Source organism: Zeus faber (assembly GCF_960531495.2).
Source record: "Zeus faber genome assembly, chromosome: 4".
NCBI classification, from domain to species: domain Eukaryota; kingdom Metazoa; phylum Chordata; class Actinopteri; order Zeiformes; family Zeidae; genus Zeus; species Zeus faber.
This window is the reverse complement of record NC_137191.1, coordinates 3,327,843-3,350,580: the sequence shown is the minus strand read 5'-3', so window position 1 is coordinate 3,350,580 and position 22,738 is coordinate 3,327,843. Positions and strand designations below refer to the sequence as shown.

The window sequence follows — 22,738 nt, the reverse complement described above, 5'->3', positions numbered from 1 at the left end:
CTCAGTGGATGAGTGGGCTTGTTGGGAGAGCAACTCCTTTAGTCGTTGTTTGAGTTTATTTTGGCATTCTTGTCCTTTCTTTTTCTTGTGAGTGAAGAATTAAATAACCTGCATGGGAGGGTACCGGTTTGTTTCATTTATCAGGTTGAAACTAATCAGCCTGTGATCGGAAATTACAATCGGGTGGATTTAGGATTAGTGATTTTGGACATTGCAGAGTTTCTTGTCAAGAAAAGGTAAATTTTTAAGAAACTTTGGTGGGGTGGTGAATAATATGTGTATTCTCCAGAATGCGGGTTATTTGATCACCAACAATCCCCAAGAGCAAGATCACTCAAAAATGTTTTTATAGTGTCTGACGAACGCCAGGATTTGTGAATATTTCTGGCTTGAGAACGGTCTAAACTTGGATCCAATACTGTGCTGAAGTCTCTTCCCAATATGATAATTGAGTCAGAGAATTCAAAGAGTTTTGAAAATATATTGTGAAGGAAATTTGGGTCATCCTCATTGGGGCCATAAATATTAGCTATGGTTAATTTGATGTTACCTAAAATTCCATTAATCATTATGTAACACCCTTCTCCGTCTGATATTGTAGTGTTATTTTGATATGGGATACTTTTATTGATTGAACACAGAAACACCTCTTTTTTTTGAGTTGTATGCTGCAGAAAACATCTGATTTATTTAGTTTTGAGTTTGAGGTGCTCAGATGCAGTGAGGTGAGTTTCTTGCAGTAGACAGAAGCTGGGGTTCATCCTGGTGAGGTGATTTAGGATTTTGCTACGTTTAGCAGGTGAGCCCAAGCATCTCACATTCCAACGAACAAACTTAATTGGTGTCATCGAAGTTAGTTAGGCGGTGATGGCACAGTGAACCATGCTTTCCCATAGATAAGTCTGGGATTTCCTCCTTTACATTCCTTTTGACTGTCCTAGTATTGGAGGAAGTTTGTAGGGATACATAACTACACAAACAAATGACAAGTAGACAAAGATAAACATAGAACACTGCAGGATTGGACCTGCATATAGTGAGAGACAGAATACAGTGAGAGTGATCGGAGAAGTGGGGAGAGAGGGATTAGGGAGGTGAGATGATGAGAGAAGTAGGGAGGGGGGAATAGGAGGGTGAGATGATGAGAGTGAGCGATGTTCTAAATCCTGACACAGATAGCATACTAATTTCTACATCTTGCAGGATATATTTACCAGAATATCAAGAATACATACATAATGATCAAAATGACCAGGGTGCAGTGGAGTCTTGGAATAACAGACTGTGTATATATAGTTTATCAAAAACCAGCAATACGCGTTTGCCTTTCTGCCGGTTCTCCTTACAGCACGTTCCGTCGTTCATTGATCTCCTGGGGGAAATGGTCATTCATGCCCAGCGTGGTTCCTTTCAGCTCTTGTCCTTTGCTTTTAACCAGCTCCTTGTGCTTGAAGTGTTCGAACTTGGCAATGATGGAGCGGGGACGGTTCCCCACGCAATGTCCCAGTCGGTGAACCGAAGGTGCTGAACGGAAGGTGATCTGCTTCACAGTGTCCGTCAGGAGTTTCAGGGCGGTGCAGAGAAAGTCTTTTACCATGTTTTCTGGGGACTCTGCGTTGTTCTCTGGGATCCCAGAAAAGATTACGTTGTCCCGCATACTTCTGGATTGTATATCCAAGATGGTCTCTTTCATTATTATATTTTTCTTTTTTTACATCTTCCATCTCCGCTGTGAGCTGCTTTGCCGAGGTTTTTAGATCCGCGTTGTCTTATTGCATCTTGTCGACCATGCGGTGCAGGAATTCAAGTCTGGCTTTGATCTCGGTAATGTCTCGGAGAAGTGAACCAAGCATGTCCAGCTTCTTGTTAATCTCATCCAAGACACTAACCTCAACAGCACCCGGGATGATCGTCTGTGTCCGTTGCTGAGTCTGTCTTCTTCCTTTTCCCGGTATTATTGCGGCCCTGGTCGTCTTTCATCACATACTCGTTATAAAAAAACTTAATGGATCCAAGTTTAGACCGTTCTCAAACCAGAAATATTCACAAATACTGGCGTTCGTCGGATACTATAAAACAATATATGAGTGTTCTTGATTGTTGGCATTCAAATAACCCACATTCTAGAGAATACACATATTATTCACCACCCCACCAAAGTTTCTCTTGAAACGAACTTTTCTTGACAAGTAACTCCGCAATGTCCAAAATCACTAATCCTGAAATCCACCCGATTGTAATTTCCGATCACAGGCTGATTAGTTTCAACCTGATAAATGAAACAAACCGGTACCCTCCCGGCAGGTGGCCGTTTAACGCGTCACTTTTGACAGATAAAGAATTTAACCATTTATTTTCCAGAGAATGGACTTCCTTCATTGAACTGAATGACTCCCCAGAATTATCACCATCCTTACTCTGGTAAACAGCTAAGGCAGTTTTAAGAGGTAGTATTACCCCATAGACAATACACAATAGACCTCCACCACAGACACTGCTATGAACGGTTATTCAAGTTTCAAAAAAATCTATTACATTGCCAATGTACTTACAATATACCAAGCAGTTAAAACTGTCCATAGCCCATTAACACAACATGGTGTCTCATACTTCGACCTCTGTGCTGTTGGACTATCACTACCTTACAGGCAGGAACTTAAGTTTAAGCTATTGAACAAAAAAATATTATAGTAATAATTATTGATAATTTTATAATCCCAGCACATCGATAGGAAAATTGAGACAGGCAGGTTATTTATCATTGTATTTAGTTCCCTTTCGCAGGAACTACAATCTATTACTCATTGCACTGATTGGCAGATCATGTAATCCAATCAAAGACTCATTAATGGCAGAGGTATATGACTGCTTCCCATAGGATATGGTTGCTTCCCCTGCTACTTCCCAACTGGCTCCTAGATACGTCATTTACTAGGATGGGTAAATGCACAGAAATTGCAAATTTCTCCGTTGTGGGACTAATAAAGTAATATAGTGTTGGCGCAAGAGCTGGCCCCGTTCGCGCCACCCCTGCTCCTAGTGCTAGCCCAGCCCCCATACCCCTGCCGGTTTCTGCGTATCCCGGAGGTCCGGGCTGAGGACAAGCTCAGCTCCTAACTTGACTAGGCTACTAAAGGCCGAATTCGTCGAGGTGTTCCAGCGTGCAACCAGTCCCAGAAAGGAGTTAGTCAGGTGGCCAATTTAACCCTTTCACACAGAGACAACAATACCTTTGAAGTTGGGTCTGATCCGAGCATCGTATCCAGATGTCCTGCCCATAAGTTTGTCCAGGAAATCTGAAGGGGACATCGGGGGCTGGCGATTGCTAGCTGGGTGTTCTGGCTCCTTGCACTTAGCCACACTGAAATAGACAGGGATCAATAGGGGGTAGAGAAGAACAATATGTTAAAAAATATAATAATAATAATATAATAGTTTTCAATTGCTTGTTAAGTTTTAGAAGCCAAATTAGCCTTTATTATTATTATTATTATTATTATTATTATTATTTCTATTATTATTATTATTTTAAACTTTATTTGTATAGCACTTTTCATACAGAGAATGCAGCTCAAAGTCCTTTTACGTTTCAGCACATAACCAAAATAAAAATAACAATAAATAAACCACACAATAATAAAAAAGAATAAACCATGCAAGGGGCATAACACAGGGAATATCATAAGTAAAAGAATAAAACAATTTAAAGAAAAATAATTAAAAAAAAAATGGATAAAATACTTAATTAAAAATAATAAAACGAGTGTTGCCAATTATAAGCTAGATTAAAAAGGTATGCTTAAAGTTGCCGTTGAAAAATGTCTACTGAGCCCACCTCAATTCCTTTTGGTACGGTGTTCCACAATTTAGGTGCGTAGTGGTTGAAAGTTTCAAAAAACCTGCTAAAGTGGACCTAACGGCTCGCGAAGAAACATAAAACAGCAAAGAATCAGTGATGTAAGAGGGTACGTAACCATTAAGAGCTGTGTTTACAAGTAGAATGACTTTAAAATCGATTCCAAAAGATAGAGGGAGTCAGTGCAGTGTAGCTAAAACATGAGTAATATGCTCTCTTCCTTGTTTTCTTTAAAAGTGTAGCAGCAGAGTTCTAAATAAGCTGTAGATTCTCAGTTGACTATTTTGAAAGACCAGAAAAAAGAGCATTACAGTAGTCCAGTCTACTTGAAAGAAACACGAGTGAGCTCCTCTGCATCCTTTTGAGTTAAAAACAGGTGTACTTTGGCAATATTTGTTTAGTGGAAGACTCCTGTTTTGGTCACCTTGTTTTTGTGGGACTTAAAACTTAAATGGGACCTATTCTGCTCCTTTTTAAACATGTTAGTTTATGTCTCTGAGGTCCCCAAAACAGGTCTTTGAAGTTTGTTGCTGAAAATACAACTCCAATTATGCATTCTAGCCTTTCTAGAAATCCCTCTATAACCCTCTTGTTCCAAAACAGGCTGTATTTTTGTGGGAGCAGCCACCGTCTTGAGGCCCCGAGTTCTGTGAGCCAATGGGGTTTGTGCACAAGTTCCGGGTTCTGTGAGCCAATGGCGTTGAGCATGGCTTCCGGGTTTCGTTGTATTTACCAAGTAACTTTCACCGATTTTACCTTATCGGTCCACCAAAATCTGTTTTAGGCGAGAAATAAGCAATCCAGTTGTTCAATCTTCACTCATATTGGATCATCTTGGAAGGCCTAATTTCAAAGTTAGTTCCAATTTTCGTTGCCGTACTCTAAGCTTATGGGAGACATGGACACTGCACCTCGGATGAGGGGTTTTAGTTTCAGCCTCAGCGTTTTGTTCACACTGATTACTTTGCCATTAGTTTATCTCATTAATTGACACTTTGGCCACATCTTATATGATGATCCAACATTGTAACATGATATCTATGACAGAAAATTAGGAAAATCATAATCCTTTAAGTTAGAGTCTAAAATCAGAGAGAACAACCCAGTTTTCTAGACGATTGATTAGAATGCTGTGGTCAATTGTTTCAAATGCACCACTCAAATCGAAGAGAATAACATTGGGGATGGTAGCTCAGGAGGTAGAGCTGGTCGTCTAGTAATCTAAAGGTTGCTGGTTCGATCCCAGGCTCCTCCTGCTAAAGGTTGCTGGTTCGATCCCAGGCTCCTCCTGCTAGCATGCTGTAGTGTCCTTGAGCAAGACAATTAACCCCTAATTGCTCCTGATGGCTGCGTCCGTCTGTGTTTGAATAATTGTAAGTCGCTTTGGATAAAAGCGTCTGCTAAATGTAATGTAAATGTATAACAACTGAGACCTTGTTTGCAGCAGCACTGAGTCTAAGATCATTGACTATATTAATTACCGCAGTCTCTGTACTGTGATTAGATTTATAACCTGACTGAAACTTCTCTAAAATAGTGTTTTCATTTAAAAAGTTGTTTAGTTGATTAAAAACTACTTTATCAAGTATGCTCATGAAGGGTAAGTTGGATATAGGCCTGTAATTACTTAGCACACTATAGTCTACATTTGGTTTCTTCAATAGCGGTGTCACAGCAGCAGTTTTAAAAGTGTTGGAGAATATCCGTTCAACATGTAAGATTTGTAAGACTTTCTAAGACATTTAAATGACACAATTTAACAAAATGGCAATGATTCAGTCCCGTTCAGAATTGAAGACTTGCTAATGCTTCTTCTTCTTCTTTTGGCTGCTCCTGTTAGGGGTTGCCACAGCGGATCATCTGCCTCCAATACCTTCTGTTCTGCGCATCGTCCTCCCTTACACCAACCGCCTGCATGTCCTCCCTCACCACATCCATAAACCTTTTCTTTTGCCTTCCTCTTATCCGCTTGGCTGGCAGCTCCATCCTCAGCATCCTTCTCCCAATGCAACTCTCATCTCTCTTTAACACGTGTTCAAACCATCTCAATCTTGCCTCTCTCACTTTTTGACCAAACTGTCCAACCTGAGCTGTCCCTCTTATGTACTCACTCTTAATCCTGTCCATCCTTGTCACTCTCAATGAAAATCCTAACATCCTCAACTCTGCCACCTCCAGTTCAGCCACCTGCCTTTATGTCAGTGCCACCACTTCTAAACCGTACAACATAGCTGGTCTCACTACCATCCTGTAGACCTTCCCCTTCACTCTTGCTGGAACCCTTCTGTCATAGATAAATCCGGACACTCTTCTCCATCCACTCCACCCTGCCTATACTCTCTTCTTCACCTCTCTCCCGCACTCTCCACTGCTTTGGATGGTTGACTTCAAGTACTTGAACTCATCCGCTTTCTACACCTCAACTCCTTGCATTCTCAGCATTTCGCCGCCCCCCTCCCATTCACACACATGAATTCTGTCTTACTCCTGCTGACTTTCATTCCTCTTCTCTCTAATGCATACCCTTTCAAATGACTTTCGAAGACATTTCAACAGCACACTTTAACAATATGTCGACGATTCATGAATTTTTAGCTTCACATGGCCTGTCACACTCTTTGTGACTCAGTCACAGAGCCCTCAAGCCCACCCCCTGGCACCCTGTTGGCTGTTTATTAAAAGTTTATCAATATCACGTGTCCAAATTGCCCCAAATTCGGCACTGTACATACATGGATTCCCAAGGGGGAGCAATACACCTGCCAAGTGTGAAGTAGATCGGATGAACGTTTGACGAGATAATTGAAGGACAGACAGACAGACAGACATAGATTCCTGCCTTTATAGTTAAAAGATGTGAAGACACTATTAAAAACATTGTTTTTTTATTTAGTACTGACAGGGTCAAGACAGCAAGTTGAAGGTTTACTTGGTCTTACAATCTTACAGAGTTCTGCATCAGAGATGCTACTAAAGTTCGTCATAATTGCCAGCCTATTACCGGACAGATCATATGAGTTAGTGGTGTTTCTGACAGGGTCTAATACCAGGTCTAATCGTTGTTATTTTGTTTTTAAACAATTGTGCCAATTCACATTTTTAGGCAGAAGCCAGACTAAGAATTACAGAGGCTGGAACGGGATTTAATAATTGGTCAATAGTTAAGAACAGTACCGTAGAGTTGCTACAATTGTCTGCAATGATCTTTGAAAAGTGGGTTCTTCTTTCAGCGCGGATAGCATTGTTATAGGTAGAAATGCACTCCTCAGAATGCATTGAATACAGTGGATCTCTCATTTAGTTTTTTTCATAAACCGATGTTGAATGAAAATACCCCCTATATGCCACCATCTCAATATGCAAGTTAATTTCAGTGTTCCCTCTTCAGGAATCATCCTTTAAGCCATCCCAAATATGGTAAATGGATATTAGTTACGTATTGTAACTCCAGATTCTATGGTATAAGCATAAGCACAAGACTCCAGTCACAAATCACTAACGTCCATGCCCAGCCACATGAAAGAATAGGGGGAAGACCAAGAAGCTGCAGTGCAAATGTTTTCCACTGACATTCCTCCGTGCAACGCCGTGGACGAAGAAATTCCCCTGGTGGAGTGTGCCTCTGTGTGATCCTTCCCAGAGGAGAGACAAGCCTGTGAAATACCCTCACACAGCCTGTGTAATGGGCGCTGTGTCGACAGGGGGGGAGCCCTTGCAATCATTCCCTGTAGTGCACAAACAGGTGCTGAGGGCCGCCCCTCCACATAATGTCGGTTCAGTACGCCAGGAATATACACTGCTCTGATGGAGAGTAAGTGTGTATGTGTCGCGAAGTCTTAAGGACAACCCAGTTGATGCAGGAAATCCCAGGACACACCACAACACAGAGGCAGCGAGCGTCAATTAAGAAGTTATTTTATTACAATTCATCCATTAAAATAACTCCACCAATTGCACTGGATAAGGGGGCCTAGAGCCGATGACAACCACCAGCAGTCTGGGTCTAAATTACAGCGAATATATGCACAGGGCTTACGAGACAGCACACTGTATAAAAATGCATTCACGGCAAACGGTATAAAAAGCATTCACGGCAAACTGTATAAAAATGCATTCACCGCAAACTGTATAAAAATGCATTCACGGCAAACCTTCGTTAGATTTGTGACTGAACTACCACAAATCTCCCAAACCAGCACACCAGCCGCACGCGTAAGTTATGAACTGCACACCACCTTACTGGTGGCCTGCCTAAGGCCTACCCCCAAATCTAACACTTTGGCAGGTTACCACAAGGTACAAAATACTAAGGGCACAAACCGACAGAAAGATAAATCGTCCGTTCGGTCGGGGTCCCTCCCGAGCGAAAATAAGGACGCAAGCAAGGCAAAGTGGGATCCGCCAATGGTCACCGCAGACCTGGCAGAAAGTTCACCGGTTGCGGGGCTCCTAAGTTGAGTCGATCCCAGCCAGGACTTTTACTTTGACAGCAGGCTGGGCGTTGGCATGGGAATGGCCCGGAGTCCCACGAAGGGCTGACGTCACTCTTGGGATTCCAGGAGGGGATCGATCGCTGTAGCTGACAGAACAAACAGACACAGTATGAGCCTTCCCGTTTCATTGATGGGGCGGCCCACTCACACAAAAGCGCTACTGGATTCCAGAAGTCACCGTTCCTTTAGGAAGTGCTTGAGATCGCTGAACATATGTCTTTCGTCGACTCGTCTTCTCCGTCAACGCGCTGCAGAGAACCGGGCCAGAACAGTCCGACGTCGCGTCCGTGTCAACACCGAGTAGCCGATCCCAGCGGCTCGCGGGGAACTCCCGCTTGAGTTCCAATCGGCCTCTCTTATTTACCGTCCGTTTACGGAGTAACCAATCGGTTGTCGTCCGCTGCCCTTGCCCATTGGCAACAGCTGTGTCTCGTTGCCATCAGCTGGGTCTTGCTGATTAGCGCCTAACCATACGGAAAACTACCCACCAGCAAAAACATTGATCCCACTGTCCCAAATAGTCCATGAAGCACACCCCCATATTACAGGTCAACATGCATAAATTAGCATACCAATATTAACAGTCAACCAATAAAATTACACAGGGCCCACAAGACATAATTCCCCCCCACTTAAAATGGTGGTCGTCCCGACCCAACCGCTACTCTATCTTTGGGGAGGTACCCCGTGATTGGACCGTTGCGAGCGCCTGACCAGAGGCACAACTTCCCCCAGTATCTCCTCATCTTGTTGGAGATTTCCCTGAGTCTCGGGGGCCGGCATCTGTCTGTCTGGGCCTGGAGCTAGATGAGGCTCTGGACGTGGTGAAGGGGGCAGCACTCCCATCCCTGGCCATCGGGGTGGCGGGTCTGTTCCCTCCCTTGGTGGTCCAGCTGCGAGTCTGAACGGGGGCGGAGGAGGACCCTGGAGACCAGTCGGGCAGGGACGCAGATTGTTCCGGTGCATTGTGCGGACGGGCCCTTCCTTCCCCTTAGGCCGGATGCGATAGACTGGCTGCTCAGGGCGCAACTGAGAAAGAACCACAAAAGGAGAGGAGACCAACCTAGGCTCCAGCTTGCCCCCTAGCCCGACGGCGGAAATATCGGACTAGGACCCGTTCCCCTGGCAGTAATTCAGTGGACCGGGCCCTTCGGTTGTAGCGTGCCTGGTCCCAGGCCTGCCTCTGATGGGTGCGTGCTTGCACCCGGTGATGGGCGGCAGTCGAGGCTGGGTGGTGATGTGCGACCCATCCATCTAGGGTGGTGCGCTCCTGGGGAGGCCGAACATCCACACACAGATCCACAGGGAGCCTGGCATGCCTACCAAACACCACAAAATGGGGAGTTAGCCCAGTGGCACTATGAATGGTGCTATTATATACCTGTACCAGCGCAGGCATCTTGGCTGACCACTGGGACTGCTCCTCCGTATGCAAGGGACTCAGCAGGGACAGCAAAGTCTGGTTGAACCGCTCGACAGCCCCATTACCCGGTGGATGGTATGCGGTGGTCCGGCTCTTAACACACCCATACAGGGCACAGAACTGCTGCATCAGTTCTGACTCGAATGCTCCCCCTCTGTCTGACAAAATCCGCTCCGGGCAGCCGAACGTCTGGATGAATGCTCCCCACAAGGCCTTCACGGTAGTGCCAGCGGATTGGTCTCGGGTGGGTACTGCTATCGCATAACGGGAGAAAAGGTCAGTAATAACCAGGATATAGGGGTACACGTCGGCTGGTCTGCCTAATGACAAATAGTCCAACCCCACAACTTCAAACGGGTAAGTGGTTTGTATGGATTGAAGGGGAGCTCTCACCTCTGGACCAGCCTTGCTTACCGCACACTCCACACACATTTTTAGAAAATCCTGATATAAATCTCCGATAATAGCCTGCGAAGCCCAGGAAGGAGCGCACTTGCTTCACAGTGCGGGGGACAGGCCACTCTGCTACTGCTGCCGTCTTCTCGGGGTCTGTAGCGACACCACGTTGACTGACTACATGGCCCAGGTAGCGGACCTCCCACCGGAAGAGGTGACACTTCTGGGGTTAAAGCTTGAGTCTGTGGGCTTGCAGGCGCTTGAAGACCTGCTCCAGGTGGTCCAGGTGGCTGTCAAAGTCAGATGAAAACACTATGACATCATCCAGGTAAACTAATAGAAAATCATTCACCTGGTTGCCAAGGCAGCGTTGCATCAGGCGCTGGAATGTGGCTGCGGCATTGCACAGGCCGAAAGGCATCCTCTCAAACTGGTACAAGCCGAGGGGCGTGGTGAACGCGGTTTTCTCTTGGTCCCGAGGATCCACTTCGACCTGCCAATACCCACATGCCAGATCCAAGGTGGAATACCAGGTGGCAGGGGGTAGGTGTCCTTATGCATCAGGGTGTTCAATTTCCGATAATCGACGCAAAAGCGCCAGGAGCCATCCTTCTTACGCACCAGCACGATCGGGGCGGCCCAGGGGCTTGAACTCTCCTTCACCACCCCTTTCTCCAGCATGCCTTGCAAGAGTGCACGCAGCTCGGGGTACATCCGTGGTGGAACAGGGTGGTATCGCTCACGCACTGGTGCTGCAGTGCCCGTGGGGATCTGGTGCAGGATCGACTGGTCCGCCCGAAGTCATCTTCATGGGCTGCGAAGATGGGGGCCCATTTCCGTAACAAGGCAGTCAGCTGTGTCTGCTGGGAGGAAGACAAGTCTTCCCCTTGCAACGCCAAGGCTGGGTGACTGCCCGTCTCCTCGGCCTTAACCGGCTGTACAGCCACTTCCACCACCGCTGGCTCCGCGCTGGTTAGCACCATCTCATGCTGGCCTTGCACCTCTTCGGCTGCTACCTGGACCACGGCTGCCAAGGGTCGGCCCTGTGGGAGCGGGACTGGATAGGGGTTTGGATTGCACAGTCGGACGGTGACTCTTCCTTGTCGCATCCAGCCAAGGGTTCTGGCCACTCGCCACTCGTGATCTGCTTCGTCCAGATCCTCCACCATCACTAAGCAGTCAGGGTGACCACTGCCTTTGGTGACCTTGGTCCACAGCAGCACCTCCATCTCGGGGGGGAGGATGACTGGTGGCTGCGGTTCCAGCTTGGTGACTCCTTGGAAATGGAATCCTGGTCCCGGCACCAAGGTCCGTCTGCAGGCGGCGAATGCCTGAGCCCAAGCTGCCCCTGCGGTTGGGCTGTTGGTCGACCGGAATGCCGTCTCTCCGGGGTGGTTTCCCTGGAACACCTGCTGCCAACAGTCAGAAATAATGTTCATTCCCAGTATCCCGCAGTCAGCCCCCATGCAAATCACCACCCCCTTATTCACTAGCTGAACCCCACCTACTTCAAAATTGAGGATTGTATAGCCGACATAAGGTATGGTCAGGCCGTTGGTTGCCCTCAGGGTAAGCCAAGGGATTTCCTCCGCCCTTATGGATTTTGCCTGCTCCAAAGTACTTTTGAAAAAAGGAGTAACTAAACAGTGTGACTTGAGACCCAGTATCTAAAATACAGGGGATCTTCTTACCTTGTACCCAAACCTCTACTTGGTGGCATTCTCCTACCATCGAGGGCCCCTGAACAGCAGTCTGGGTCCCGTTTTCCCCGGTGGCTTGCCCCACAGCAACCGAGGGTGCTAAAAACCCGGGTTGGACGGGCGCTGCCTCCGGGGGCAGCGTCGCTGAATGTGGCCAGACTCACCACAATCATGACAGATGGGCCTGCCTTCTGCATCCCATCAGTACAACTGTGACTCCCCTTGGGCTCTCCAGACTGGTCGAGGTCTGGAGGTGGTGGGGGCAGTGTCCTGGATCCGACGCTCTCTTACGGGCGGGTCTACCTGGTGATCTCGAAGCTGCAGATTCCGGAGGTCTTGTACCAGGGTCTTACCAAGAGCGGACAGCTGCTCTTTTAGATCTTGCTGTAATTCCAACTTAAACTTGGTGCATCCACCCGGCATGCTTGTAGCTCCATTTGGTCCCTCTACTGCTCGAGTACCTTGGCTTCGGTGTACGTGGCTGTAAACGACATATCTGGTCTGCGTCGCAGCTGACGCTGGAGCTCCTGTTGAATGGGGCTGGGCCGTAGGCCCATTGCAAACTGTGCACGAAGCATCTCGTCATCTCCATCCGCTGGGCCTGGGTCAGCTGCTCGCCACCAATGGTGTAATCCTCGGAGCTGGAGTGTGAAAGCTCCCAACCCCTCATCAGTCCCTTGTCGGCACTGGAAAAATTGCGCCCGGAGCTGTGCCACCGACGTGGCTCCCCCATATAGGCCCTTCAGCAGGGTAAAGATTCTCTCGTCGGTGACTTTGTTGGCGGGTGCAGCCAGTTGTACTTCCTGCTTTGCTTCACCCTCTAAAGCACTCAGGACAAAATCCACCCTCTGTTGGCCATGTAGCCCCTGTGCCCGGAGAAAGGCCTCCATCTGTGTCTTCCATTCTTCAAAGGCAATGGCTCCTCCTTTTCCGCTAAACTTGGGGATCCAGGGCCCCCTCATGAACCATGGCATCATCACTGCGTGGCCTCCTGGTCTAGGCTCTGGCTCGGGTCCATCACCTGGCCTAGCGCCCTCCATGTTGTGGGTGTTACCGGGATCCTGCCGACAACGCCAAAAAAAGCGGGTGTCACGAAGTCTTAAGGACAACTCAGTTGATGCAGGAAATCCCAGGACACACCACAACACAGAGGCAGCGAGCTTCAATTAAGAAGTTATTTTCTTCCAATTCATCCATTAAAATAACTCCACCAATTGCACTGGATAAGGGGGCCTAGAGCCAATGACAACCACCAGCAGTCTGGGTCTAAATTACAGCGAATATATGCACGGGGCTCACGGTAAACTCGTCCTCCCCTGGCGGCTCACAGGGAACTCCCGCTTCAGTTCCAATCGGCCTCTCTTATTTACCGTCCGTTTACGGAGTAACCAATCGGTTGTCGTCCGCTGTCCTTGCCCATTGGCAACAGCTGTGTCTCGTTGCCATCAGCTGGGTCTTGCTGATTAGCACCTAACAATACGGAAAACTACCCACCAGCAAAAACATTGATCCCACTGTCCCAAATAGTCCATGAAGCACACCCCCATATTACAGGTCAACATGCATAAATTAGCATACTAATATTAACAGTCAACCAATAAAATTACACAGGGCCCACATGACATATGTGCCCAGCACAGCAGCCATCTGGCGGTTTATGTAGGCTGCTGTTGCTTTGTTGTCTGTGTTGTTCAGAACATGCTGATTCTGTAGCAGCAAAGTGAGATGTTGGATCACTTTCCAGACAGTGAGGAGTTCCAGCCTGTTTATGTGGAGAGAAAGGTGAGCTGGCCACTGTCACAAGGCCTGGAACAGACACGTTCCTCCCTATCCCTAAGAGAGATGCGTCTGTGAAAACTGAGATGTGTGATGCGGCTCTGCCGAGGGGCACTCCTTCTGACAGGATGTTTGTGTTTCTTCAGTGAGCCAGATCAGGGGCCACTGAGGAAGGAATGGAGATCATGCGTCTCCGCTGGCTCACAGGGTCGATGCGCAGGCGAATAAACCAGCTCCGTAGCCATCTCATGTGGAGCAGACCCAGGGGGGGTCACTATATGGCCCGCTGACATCATGCCCAGCAGTTGCATGACAGAGAGAGCGGTCACCACCCTGTGGGCTGTGAGAAGCCAGAGAAGAGTGTCTCCACAGAGGTACACAACGAGCTGGGAGGAAAGAGGGGGGTTCTTTTTCCAATTTATGGCAAAACCCAGACTCGACAGGTGCGTCACCAGTGTCCTCATCTGTTGCGCCGCTCCCTCCCTGGAGTGAGCCAGCAACAGCAGGTCGTCCAGATAAAAAAAGCACTCCCTGTCCCCATCCTGTGTAACGGCTACAGAGCTGTTTCCACACATCTGGAAAAAGTGTGTCGAACCATGGCAATATTCGTCTTGCAGGTCTATGGAAGTGAAACAGTCTCACTGGTGAACAAAGTCCAGCACCTGTTTTATAGTCAGCATGTTGAAGGGCCTTTCCATTATCACTTTGTTGAGCAATGATAGGTTGAGAATGGGTCTCATTTCGCTTGTCTTTTTCAGAACCAGGAAATAATGGGAATAAAACCCCTGATCTCCCTGGGGAACCTTGGAAATTGCATTCTTCAATAGGAGTTCCCGTAGCTCTGTTTGAAGAGTAAGATGCTGTTCCTGGGATGACAGTACTGTTTCCAGAATCCCATCAAACTGGGGAGCGGGCGAGGCAACCTGCAGCGTGTAACCTCTCCTGATTAGCCTGTTGATCCAGCCATCCATGAAACATATGCACTGCCATTCTCAGTAGTGCTTCTGAGAGCAGGCGTGCATATATTTGATTCGCTGCGGTTGTCATGGAGATAAGTTAAGCTAGGGCCCCTGCCGCTGTCGCCCATGTCAGAGTGTTCTCCAGGACGACCCATGAGGGGCTCGGCGTGAAAGGGCTGAGCAGAAGTCTCTGGTGAGCACCTGATACACGGAACACCTGACACATGGACTCTCAGCCGGGGAGGTGTGATGGGCGGGGGCACCAGGATCAATAAGTCGCCATTTAGGAAAGGGGTGCTCATAAATTTGCAACTGGAGGGTGCTCAAACTCTCACACACCAGGAGGAGATGAGGAGATGTGACGCCGAGCACAGGCAGGAAGGCCTTGTGTGTGCTGTCGACACAAGACGTAATGGCGCTTGTGGGCTCTTCACTACCAGTGACAGATTGGCATTCTGGCCTTTGGGCAAATGCCAGAATTCTAAAACTCCATCTGTATGTCATCATCAATAACTTGTATATGAGTTACTGACTCTTCCCGTCACCGTTGCGACTGTCGAGCACTCATTCTCCAAACTAAAACTAATTTAAAACTATTTGAGCACAATGGGACAAGATAGACTGGGTGGATTGGCCATGTTATCAGTTGAAAATGACAGGGCAAAGAAGTTGGACATAGGACACATTGTGGATGACTTTGTGGAGCACAAGGCTCACGGAGTGCCCTTCAAATAGTGGTGAGTACTTGATGAACTGATGGCTGCTGTGCTAAAATTGATATCGTTTTTTTTAAACCTGTGCTATAAGCATGCTGGGAATACAACACAGAGTATTAGTATGCTATTGCATCCTGGACAGAGTCAGTCTGCAAGTGGAGTCTAAGTTCTCAACCTGCAATGCAACCCTTTATTAATTCTGAAATCGTCAAGAACTGCTGCAATAACTCTGTCCTGTGGACAACCTGTAGGATGACAAGAGCACAGTTTTTTGTTGTATAGAACTGCAACCAATCCCACTCTTTGGAAAACTATTTTACCATGTTTGGGTCTATAAACAACTAATCAGTACTCCAAGAGTGGGGAGAATCACCATGGGTGAAACAAATAAACATAGAACCAAACAACAACATGTGCATGGAAAAACATAAACAAAAATGTATCGAGTTAATTAGGTCCAGGAAAACTAGAACAGCAATTGGGCATGTGGCCTCCTCCCGTCATAGTTATGGTAGTAAATGCGGAAGAAAACGAGAGGGATGTAATCAGGAGGGTTTTGGGGTGTGTTCAAAGCAGGTGCTGGTGGTGTGTGTGCACCTGCAATGAGACCGCCTGCATGTGCACACAAAGTACAAGATGCAGCTGCAGGCACAGAACCCGGGTTGCGGTCGCCGGGCACACCGCGTGGGCGAGCCGCCGGGGCCCCTATGCCCATGTGGCGCAAGGGTGAAGCACACCCCGCCACAGCCGACCAGACACCTCATCCCTCACCCACTGAAGAGAAGCCGAACAGCGGCAGTAAATGAGGAAGAAAAGGAGAGGGATGCAACCAGGAGGGTGCTGGGGTGTGTTCAAAGGTGGTGGTGTGCGCGTGCCTGTGATGACACCACCTGTGTGTGTGTGTGTGTGTGTGTGTGTGTGTGTATGTGTGTGTGTAAGGTGTCCACTGGTGAGTGTACAGGACATATCCCAGTTGGTTCTGGTGTATAAGGTCGGTACTATTTCGTGGCGCCTCCAAGCAGCAGAAAGGGCCCCGAAGCCACCTGAGACTGGAAAATAGAAACCCCACGGCGGCAGAAAAGCCTTGAGCACAGCCCCCTGGGAGGCTGGGGGCCCACGGAGAATCCCCCACGTCCGGCCCTGACGAGCATAATCCAGTCCCAGGGAGCACAAGGAGACCCAGCACCTCTGAGGTGCACACCGACAAGCTACCCCCATGCACAAGGTCCCGTGCCAACAGACCGACACCCTGCCCGAACCGCCCGCCCCATAGGCAAGCTGGCGGGACCCCCATGCCCGCCCGCACCCCGCATCCCCCGAGCGCCCATCCACATAGCCGAGTGCGCTCAGAGTAGGGCACCTGGATGTTAGCTCCCCCCCTACCCCCCTTGCCGATGCCAGCAGGCCGCCAGATACTCTATATGGGCTGCCCCCCGCACCTCAACCCACAACCACAACAGCAAGCGGCCCCCTAGGGGCCCTGGAAGGCACCCAACTGTGCTCTCCGCAGCCGCGCCATGTCGCAGTGCCAAATTTCGAAACATTCAGATAAATGACTGGCGCATGACAGAGACACACGACACGCATGATAGTAATCAACACGCGACACACCCACTCGTTCACTGTGAATTCTTAGGACAATCACCTGCTCTGTTCACACATACCCGTCAATCGGACATTACACTTGTACTAGAGTGCTGGCCGGGTAAAGTCTAGTTAATGTCTCGGCCAAGTGATTCGGACATTTGCATTCACACATACAGCTCCTTTGGGTAATGTCCAGATAATTTCAGGTGTGGGAGCAGCTTCAGATGTGTCCCCGCCAATGTTCAAACAAAACCTACACCACTGCTGAAGTGCAAATCGGTCATCTGACCTGGGCAAAGGGGCGAAAGACTGAACAAACAATCTAGTAGCTATTTCCCTCCGATGTTTCCCTCGATATAGTTGCCGCTCGACACACACAGTTTTATCTGTTAAATCGCTCTCAAGCTTTTTATGTTAGCATTTTGTGTGGTTGGTGTATTTATTGCTGCGTGTTCTGTATGTGTTCCCGTAAATCGCACGCCTGACAAATGAAGACTACAATTCCCATGATCATAGGCCACTTCTGACATTATCAGACGCCATCTTGTTTGTTATTATTTTGATTGACCCCTAGCGTCTAAAGTTATATGTATCTTTAATGTAAATTAGCTACCTGATCTAAAATTGTTTTTTGTTTAAATTTCAAAACATTAAATCTAAGGATAATGTGTTTTTTGTATTTTGAATAACATTTTAATGTTTAATTAGAGAACAAACCAAAAATACGAACGTTAAAAAGTTTTGATCCCCCCAATTTCTCAGTGCATTATTTCAGCCAATGTAGAGTCCATTTGACTAGGCAGAATCCAACTCGCACTCTGAGAAAGGTTGCCAAGTTAGAGATAGATGTTATCTTTACCTGCAGACAATTAATTTTCCGCACCAGTGCAGAAAATCCCTTGCAAACAAATCAAGTAAGTAACATAAAAAAAAAACTGTAAAAGTTTGATGGTGTCAAAAAATATAGTGAAAAAATACTTACTCTCTTTCAAAACTTGTAAAGTGCAAAAGGCAATGCAAGAGTGTCTAGCGGACATCATTACATTATATTACATTATGTTATTTAGCAGACACTTTTGTGCAAAGTACATTTGTCACAGTATCAAACCAAGTGTATGTCACAGTCACAGCCAGCTAAACAGTATCTAGAAAAAAACTTACTTGTGGGGTTAGATATTTTAGACGGTCCTGTTCTCCCTTGGTGATTAATAAAGTATCTTTATCTTATCTTACTGTATGGTGTCACTGGCAAAGTCATAAAGAAACTCCAATACATCCAACACTGCAGCACAGCTTCTCACCAAATTGTGCTTCCGGCACGATTTGGAGGGGGTGGTGGCGGAGGGTGCGCAAGCACCTGCCATTTACTTGATGGGCCGCATGGTGCCCTTTTTATCAGGTGCATTTATTTTTTCCTCCTCCACCCCCAAACAAAGTCTCAGGTCTGGCGATGCTGGCCTCCTTCTGGCGTCCCCTAGTGTTTTGTCGGGGCTGGCCACTCGGGGGGGATAAAGCCTTTCCCTGGGCTGCCCCACCTCCGGGTGGCTAGTTCTACCATTGACTTTAAAACGTCTCTTAAGACTCACATTTTTATCACAGCTTTTCAGTAACACAACCATGTTTCACCTATACCCGCCGTTCATTATGCTGCATTGTCCTTGTCCTTTAACTATATTTATATATTTTATTTATTGTACCTACCTGGTCTCCTTTAACTTGTATGCTTGTGCCTACCTGATCTGCTTTTTACTTTTACTTTTTTATTCTTGTTTGAATTACAATTGTTTTGACAATTTCATTGTTGACCTCAACTGGGATTGTTTTTATGATCTATTTTTATTTGATTGTACAGTGAGTTCTGACTTCTGATAAAAGTGCTATATAAATAAAATGCATTATTATTATTATTATTATTTATTTATTATTTATTATTATTATTATTATTATTATTATTATTATTATTATTATTATTATTATTCTTTAACATGATCTTATAGTTAATTTATAGTTATACTAAGTGTTATAATTGATGAATATGTGCTTATGAATTTGAATACACAAATCATGCCATGGAATTAATTGTTTAATTAATTGTTGTTTATTGTTTCATTAATTAATTAAGTGTTAATTAATTAATTGTTTACTTTTTTAATTAATTAATTAGTTTAGTTAATGGAATTAATTTGCTGTGCTCATCAAATGAGGTTATTCTCATTTGTAGTTCCACGTTGGTGGAACGAGCTGCCAAAAATGACCAGAGCAGGGACCTCCCTCTCTGTCTTTAAGAAGCACTTGAAGACCCAGCTCTTCAGTGAGTACCTCCTGTCCTAACCTACAATTACTTAGCACTACCTAGCAGTATTTATTGTTACACTAATGTCTCTGTCGCAATGTAGCTTGAATGTTATTCTCCCTTGTAAGTCGCTTTGGATAAAAGCGCCTGCTAAATGACTAAATGCAAATGTAACACATTTGCATTAAGCAACCCAGCACTTGACAGTGAATTGCAAGTAAAATAGATACTAATATAGCCTGTAATTTCATTACAATATTGCAGTAAGTAAACAATCAATATTCTAACTATACAAACATACTACAGGCCGTAACACTGTACTAATACAAATGATACAGGGTTATTAAAAGTAAACAATGAATAATACAACTATATAAGATATACATACAGCAGTATTTTTATAATAATACTACAATCAGTAAAGACCTACTATAGTGCACTATAGTATTCCAACAGTGCTGTGCATTTTCAATGAACCACAGATGCAATTTTTTCTTTATGATCTTAATGTGGGTCTAATGGGCTCATCTCATCAAACAAATGAATGTTCAGTAGAGCGTTTCAATTCATTGGGAGAGAGAAACAAAAAATTTGACAGTAGATGATAATTGGACCAGATTGACCCTTGGGCGCTATTTAAAATACGGAATAGAGTTACACAGAGAATGAAACAGTTGGAACAAGATCAGTTCTGTCCGAATCTATTAACTTACAGTATTATAAACATGCACATTCACGCACACACACATGCACACAGGCTAATCCACAAACTCATATTCAAACTGTATTGAAAATAAATTACACTGCTTGGGGTGGACAATTGAAATTAAGAATAGACTAACTAAGGAAAAAATGTCTCTGTTGTATGCGTTGTTGGTAAACATCTGAAAGATGGAAACCATACCTTGGTTTCATAGTTATGAGGAAAACAATGCCACTCACAGATGCCGTCCTGGCCAGCTACTATATTGGACTGTAACAGGTTAAAAGCAGGAGGGGGACAACACTCCATACACCATCACTAGTACACCTAAACCTCTATCAATCCCCTGACCAAATATCCTATGCTATGAGGAAGAAAATGTTGCACTGTCTTCTCCAATCATCATAACGAGCAGTGAGTTCTGTTGGAAGAATTTCCTCCTAAACAATATTTAAAGGCCAGCCACTGTCAATTCCATGCCATACTTTCCCACTCAATCTTTGGACACTGAAAATTAAGTCATGTGTTAGCAACACCATAGCAGTAATTGTAAAACACATTATCAGCAACACAAGGCTTTTAGCAAATATCACTAACGGAGGGGGAAAAAAGTGAATGACCAACCACAGTGGGGGGGTTTCCAGATACTGTAGATAGCTGACTTGGATAACAGAATTTTCATCTAATGCTTGACTCAGACTACACAACTTTGGCCTTGACTTGGCTGATCCAGACAAGTTTTTGAGATCGGTGACAAGAAGCCCATGTCAGAGCCTCATCATTGTGCGCACCCATCACCAACACTCATTAAGTCTGAGCAGCTCAAAGGCACAATGTGAGCCAGTCTTTGAGACATTCCAATATTTCCAAGCATGTCTGATTTTGTCAGAACAATATCATGTAGTTAGAGACATGTGATGAGAAGTTTTGATGTTCAGCAATAAACGAGAATTGTTTCTCAGACTATAATCATATCTTAAAAATCTCATATTGTTTGAAATGTGGAATCGTCCTGTTGTGATGTAACATGAACAATTTGCTGATAGTGAGGGTTAGGAACAGGGTAAGGATAATAATAAAAATAATAAGTAATAAGCTAATAAAAGTAAATGTGCAAAATTGCATGAAAAGAAAAAATCTAACAAGTGAAATGTGCTGATAAAAAAGGAAAATATTATATACATTTTCAGATTTGGTGTCGTCAATTGAGACCATGAAGGATTGCTATCGTTCCTCACCGAATTACTTCTTTTACTAAAGTACCTCGAATTTTACTGTCATGACAACAATGAGCTTGTTACGATACAGTGATCGAGATTAACACCTCAACAAATTCTGAAAGCAGCACTATGTAACTTTTGGTATTTGGGATTTGGCGCCACTAAAGTTTCTGAGTGCAATTTCATTTTTACACCATTATTATATAACAATTTGTCAAATTCAACCTTATCAGCCACGTTTCAATAGCAGTCTATGTTACAAACGCAGATATAATGTACACCAACGTTACGGTGCCCCTTGTTCGGACCTCGGCGCTTCAGCGAGCACTTAGGCCACGCCTCCCCTGGAGCCATGGGGGGAGAGGGCGTGGGGATTGGCCCCCTACTACCAGTGTAGTAAGTAAGTAAGTAAGTAAGTAAGTAAAAATGTATTTATATAGCACCTTTCCAACATTAAATGCAACTCATAGTGCTGTACAACAGCGCATTAGAAAGTAAAAGATTTAACCAATAATGAAACTCAAAAACATTAATCAGAGAATAAAAGATTAAAGGTAAAAACAAGCCAAAGCACAGCTTCTAATATACAGTTTCTAGTCTACTAATTTAGACACCTAAAGATTTGTGGCCTATACATATATATTAAAACAACAAACTGTCCCTCAGTCTGTGTCTTGTCTCCTTCATTGGAATGTCAGCTGACCTCGGCCCTGTCTCTCCACAGCTGCGACACAAGGTGATGACACATGTTAGGGAAAATCAAGTAGAGTACCGAAGAGTTACAAAGTGCTGATAAAACAATAAAAGTCAAGGTAGGCCTACTAGGTACAGTAGGTACAGCAATAAAACAGTAGGTACAGCCGATAGGAAATAGCAGTGCAGTGGAAATAGCAGTGCAGGAGAGCTCTAGTTGTAGGCTAGAGTGAATAGATGCGTTTTTAGTTTTCTTTTAAAGATGGCAAACGAGCCGGCTTTCCTAATATCTATAGGTAGTGCATTCCAAAGCTTTGGGGCATAAGTTTCGAAGGCTGCACTCCCGATTCTCTTCTGTGTATTACTTGGTGCTTCCAACAGGCCAGCAGTAGATGATCGTAGCTCTCTTGGGGGCACATAGTTAGTAAGGGAGTTGGTGATGTATTCTGGTCCTTGCCCATTTAGAGCTTTATATATGAGGAGAAGGACCTTAAAGTCTTCTCTAGAAGTAACTGGAAGCCAGTGTAAGGCAGCCAGGACTTGGGTGATGTGTTCTCTCTTCTTAGTTCTAGTTAGTAGTCGGGCAGCCGAGTTTTGGATGAGCTGAAGCCTTTCAGTAGTTGCTTTGGGAAGGCCGGTGAGAAGTGCATTACAGTAGTCAAGCCGGCTTGATACAAAGGCGTGAATCAGCTTTTCAGCATCCTTTTGGTTTATGAAAGGTCTTACTCTTGCTATATTTCGAAGATGAAAAAATGAAACTTTCGTCACCTTGTTATGGGACTTGAAGCTTAGGTCGGAGTCTAGAATGACACCCAAACTTGTAACCTCAGGTTTGACCCAGGGTGGCAGTTTCCCTAGGTTTTTAAGTAGCATGTCCCTTTTTTGGGGAGGGGCAATCAGAAGGATTTCAGTTTTGTTTTGAT

At 45.5% G+C, this 22,738-nt stretch overlaps 1 protein-coding gene across 2 annotated transcripts in view; it reads right to left on the bottom strand.

The window, feature by feature from the left end:
* The window catches only part of glra3 (glycine receptor, alpha 3), a gene marked incomplete at both ends in the record, with an annotated part of 113,207 nt that extends 109,898 nt beyond the window's left edge, over positions 1–3,309 (bottom strand). For both annotated transcript variants that reach the window (XM_079999243.1, XM_079999244.1), the window contains one exon: positions 3,231–3,309. In XM_079999243.1, the coding sequence (XP_079855369.1) occupies positions 3,231–3,309 (79 nt within the window). The remainder of the gene's footprint in view (positions 1–3,230) is intronic.
* Positions 3,310–22,738: the final 19,429 nt, after the last annotated feature.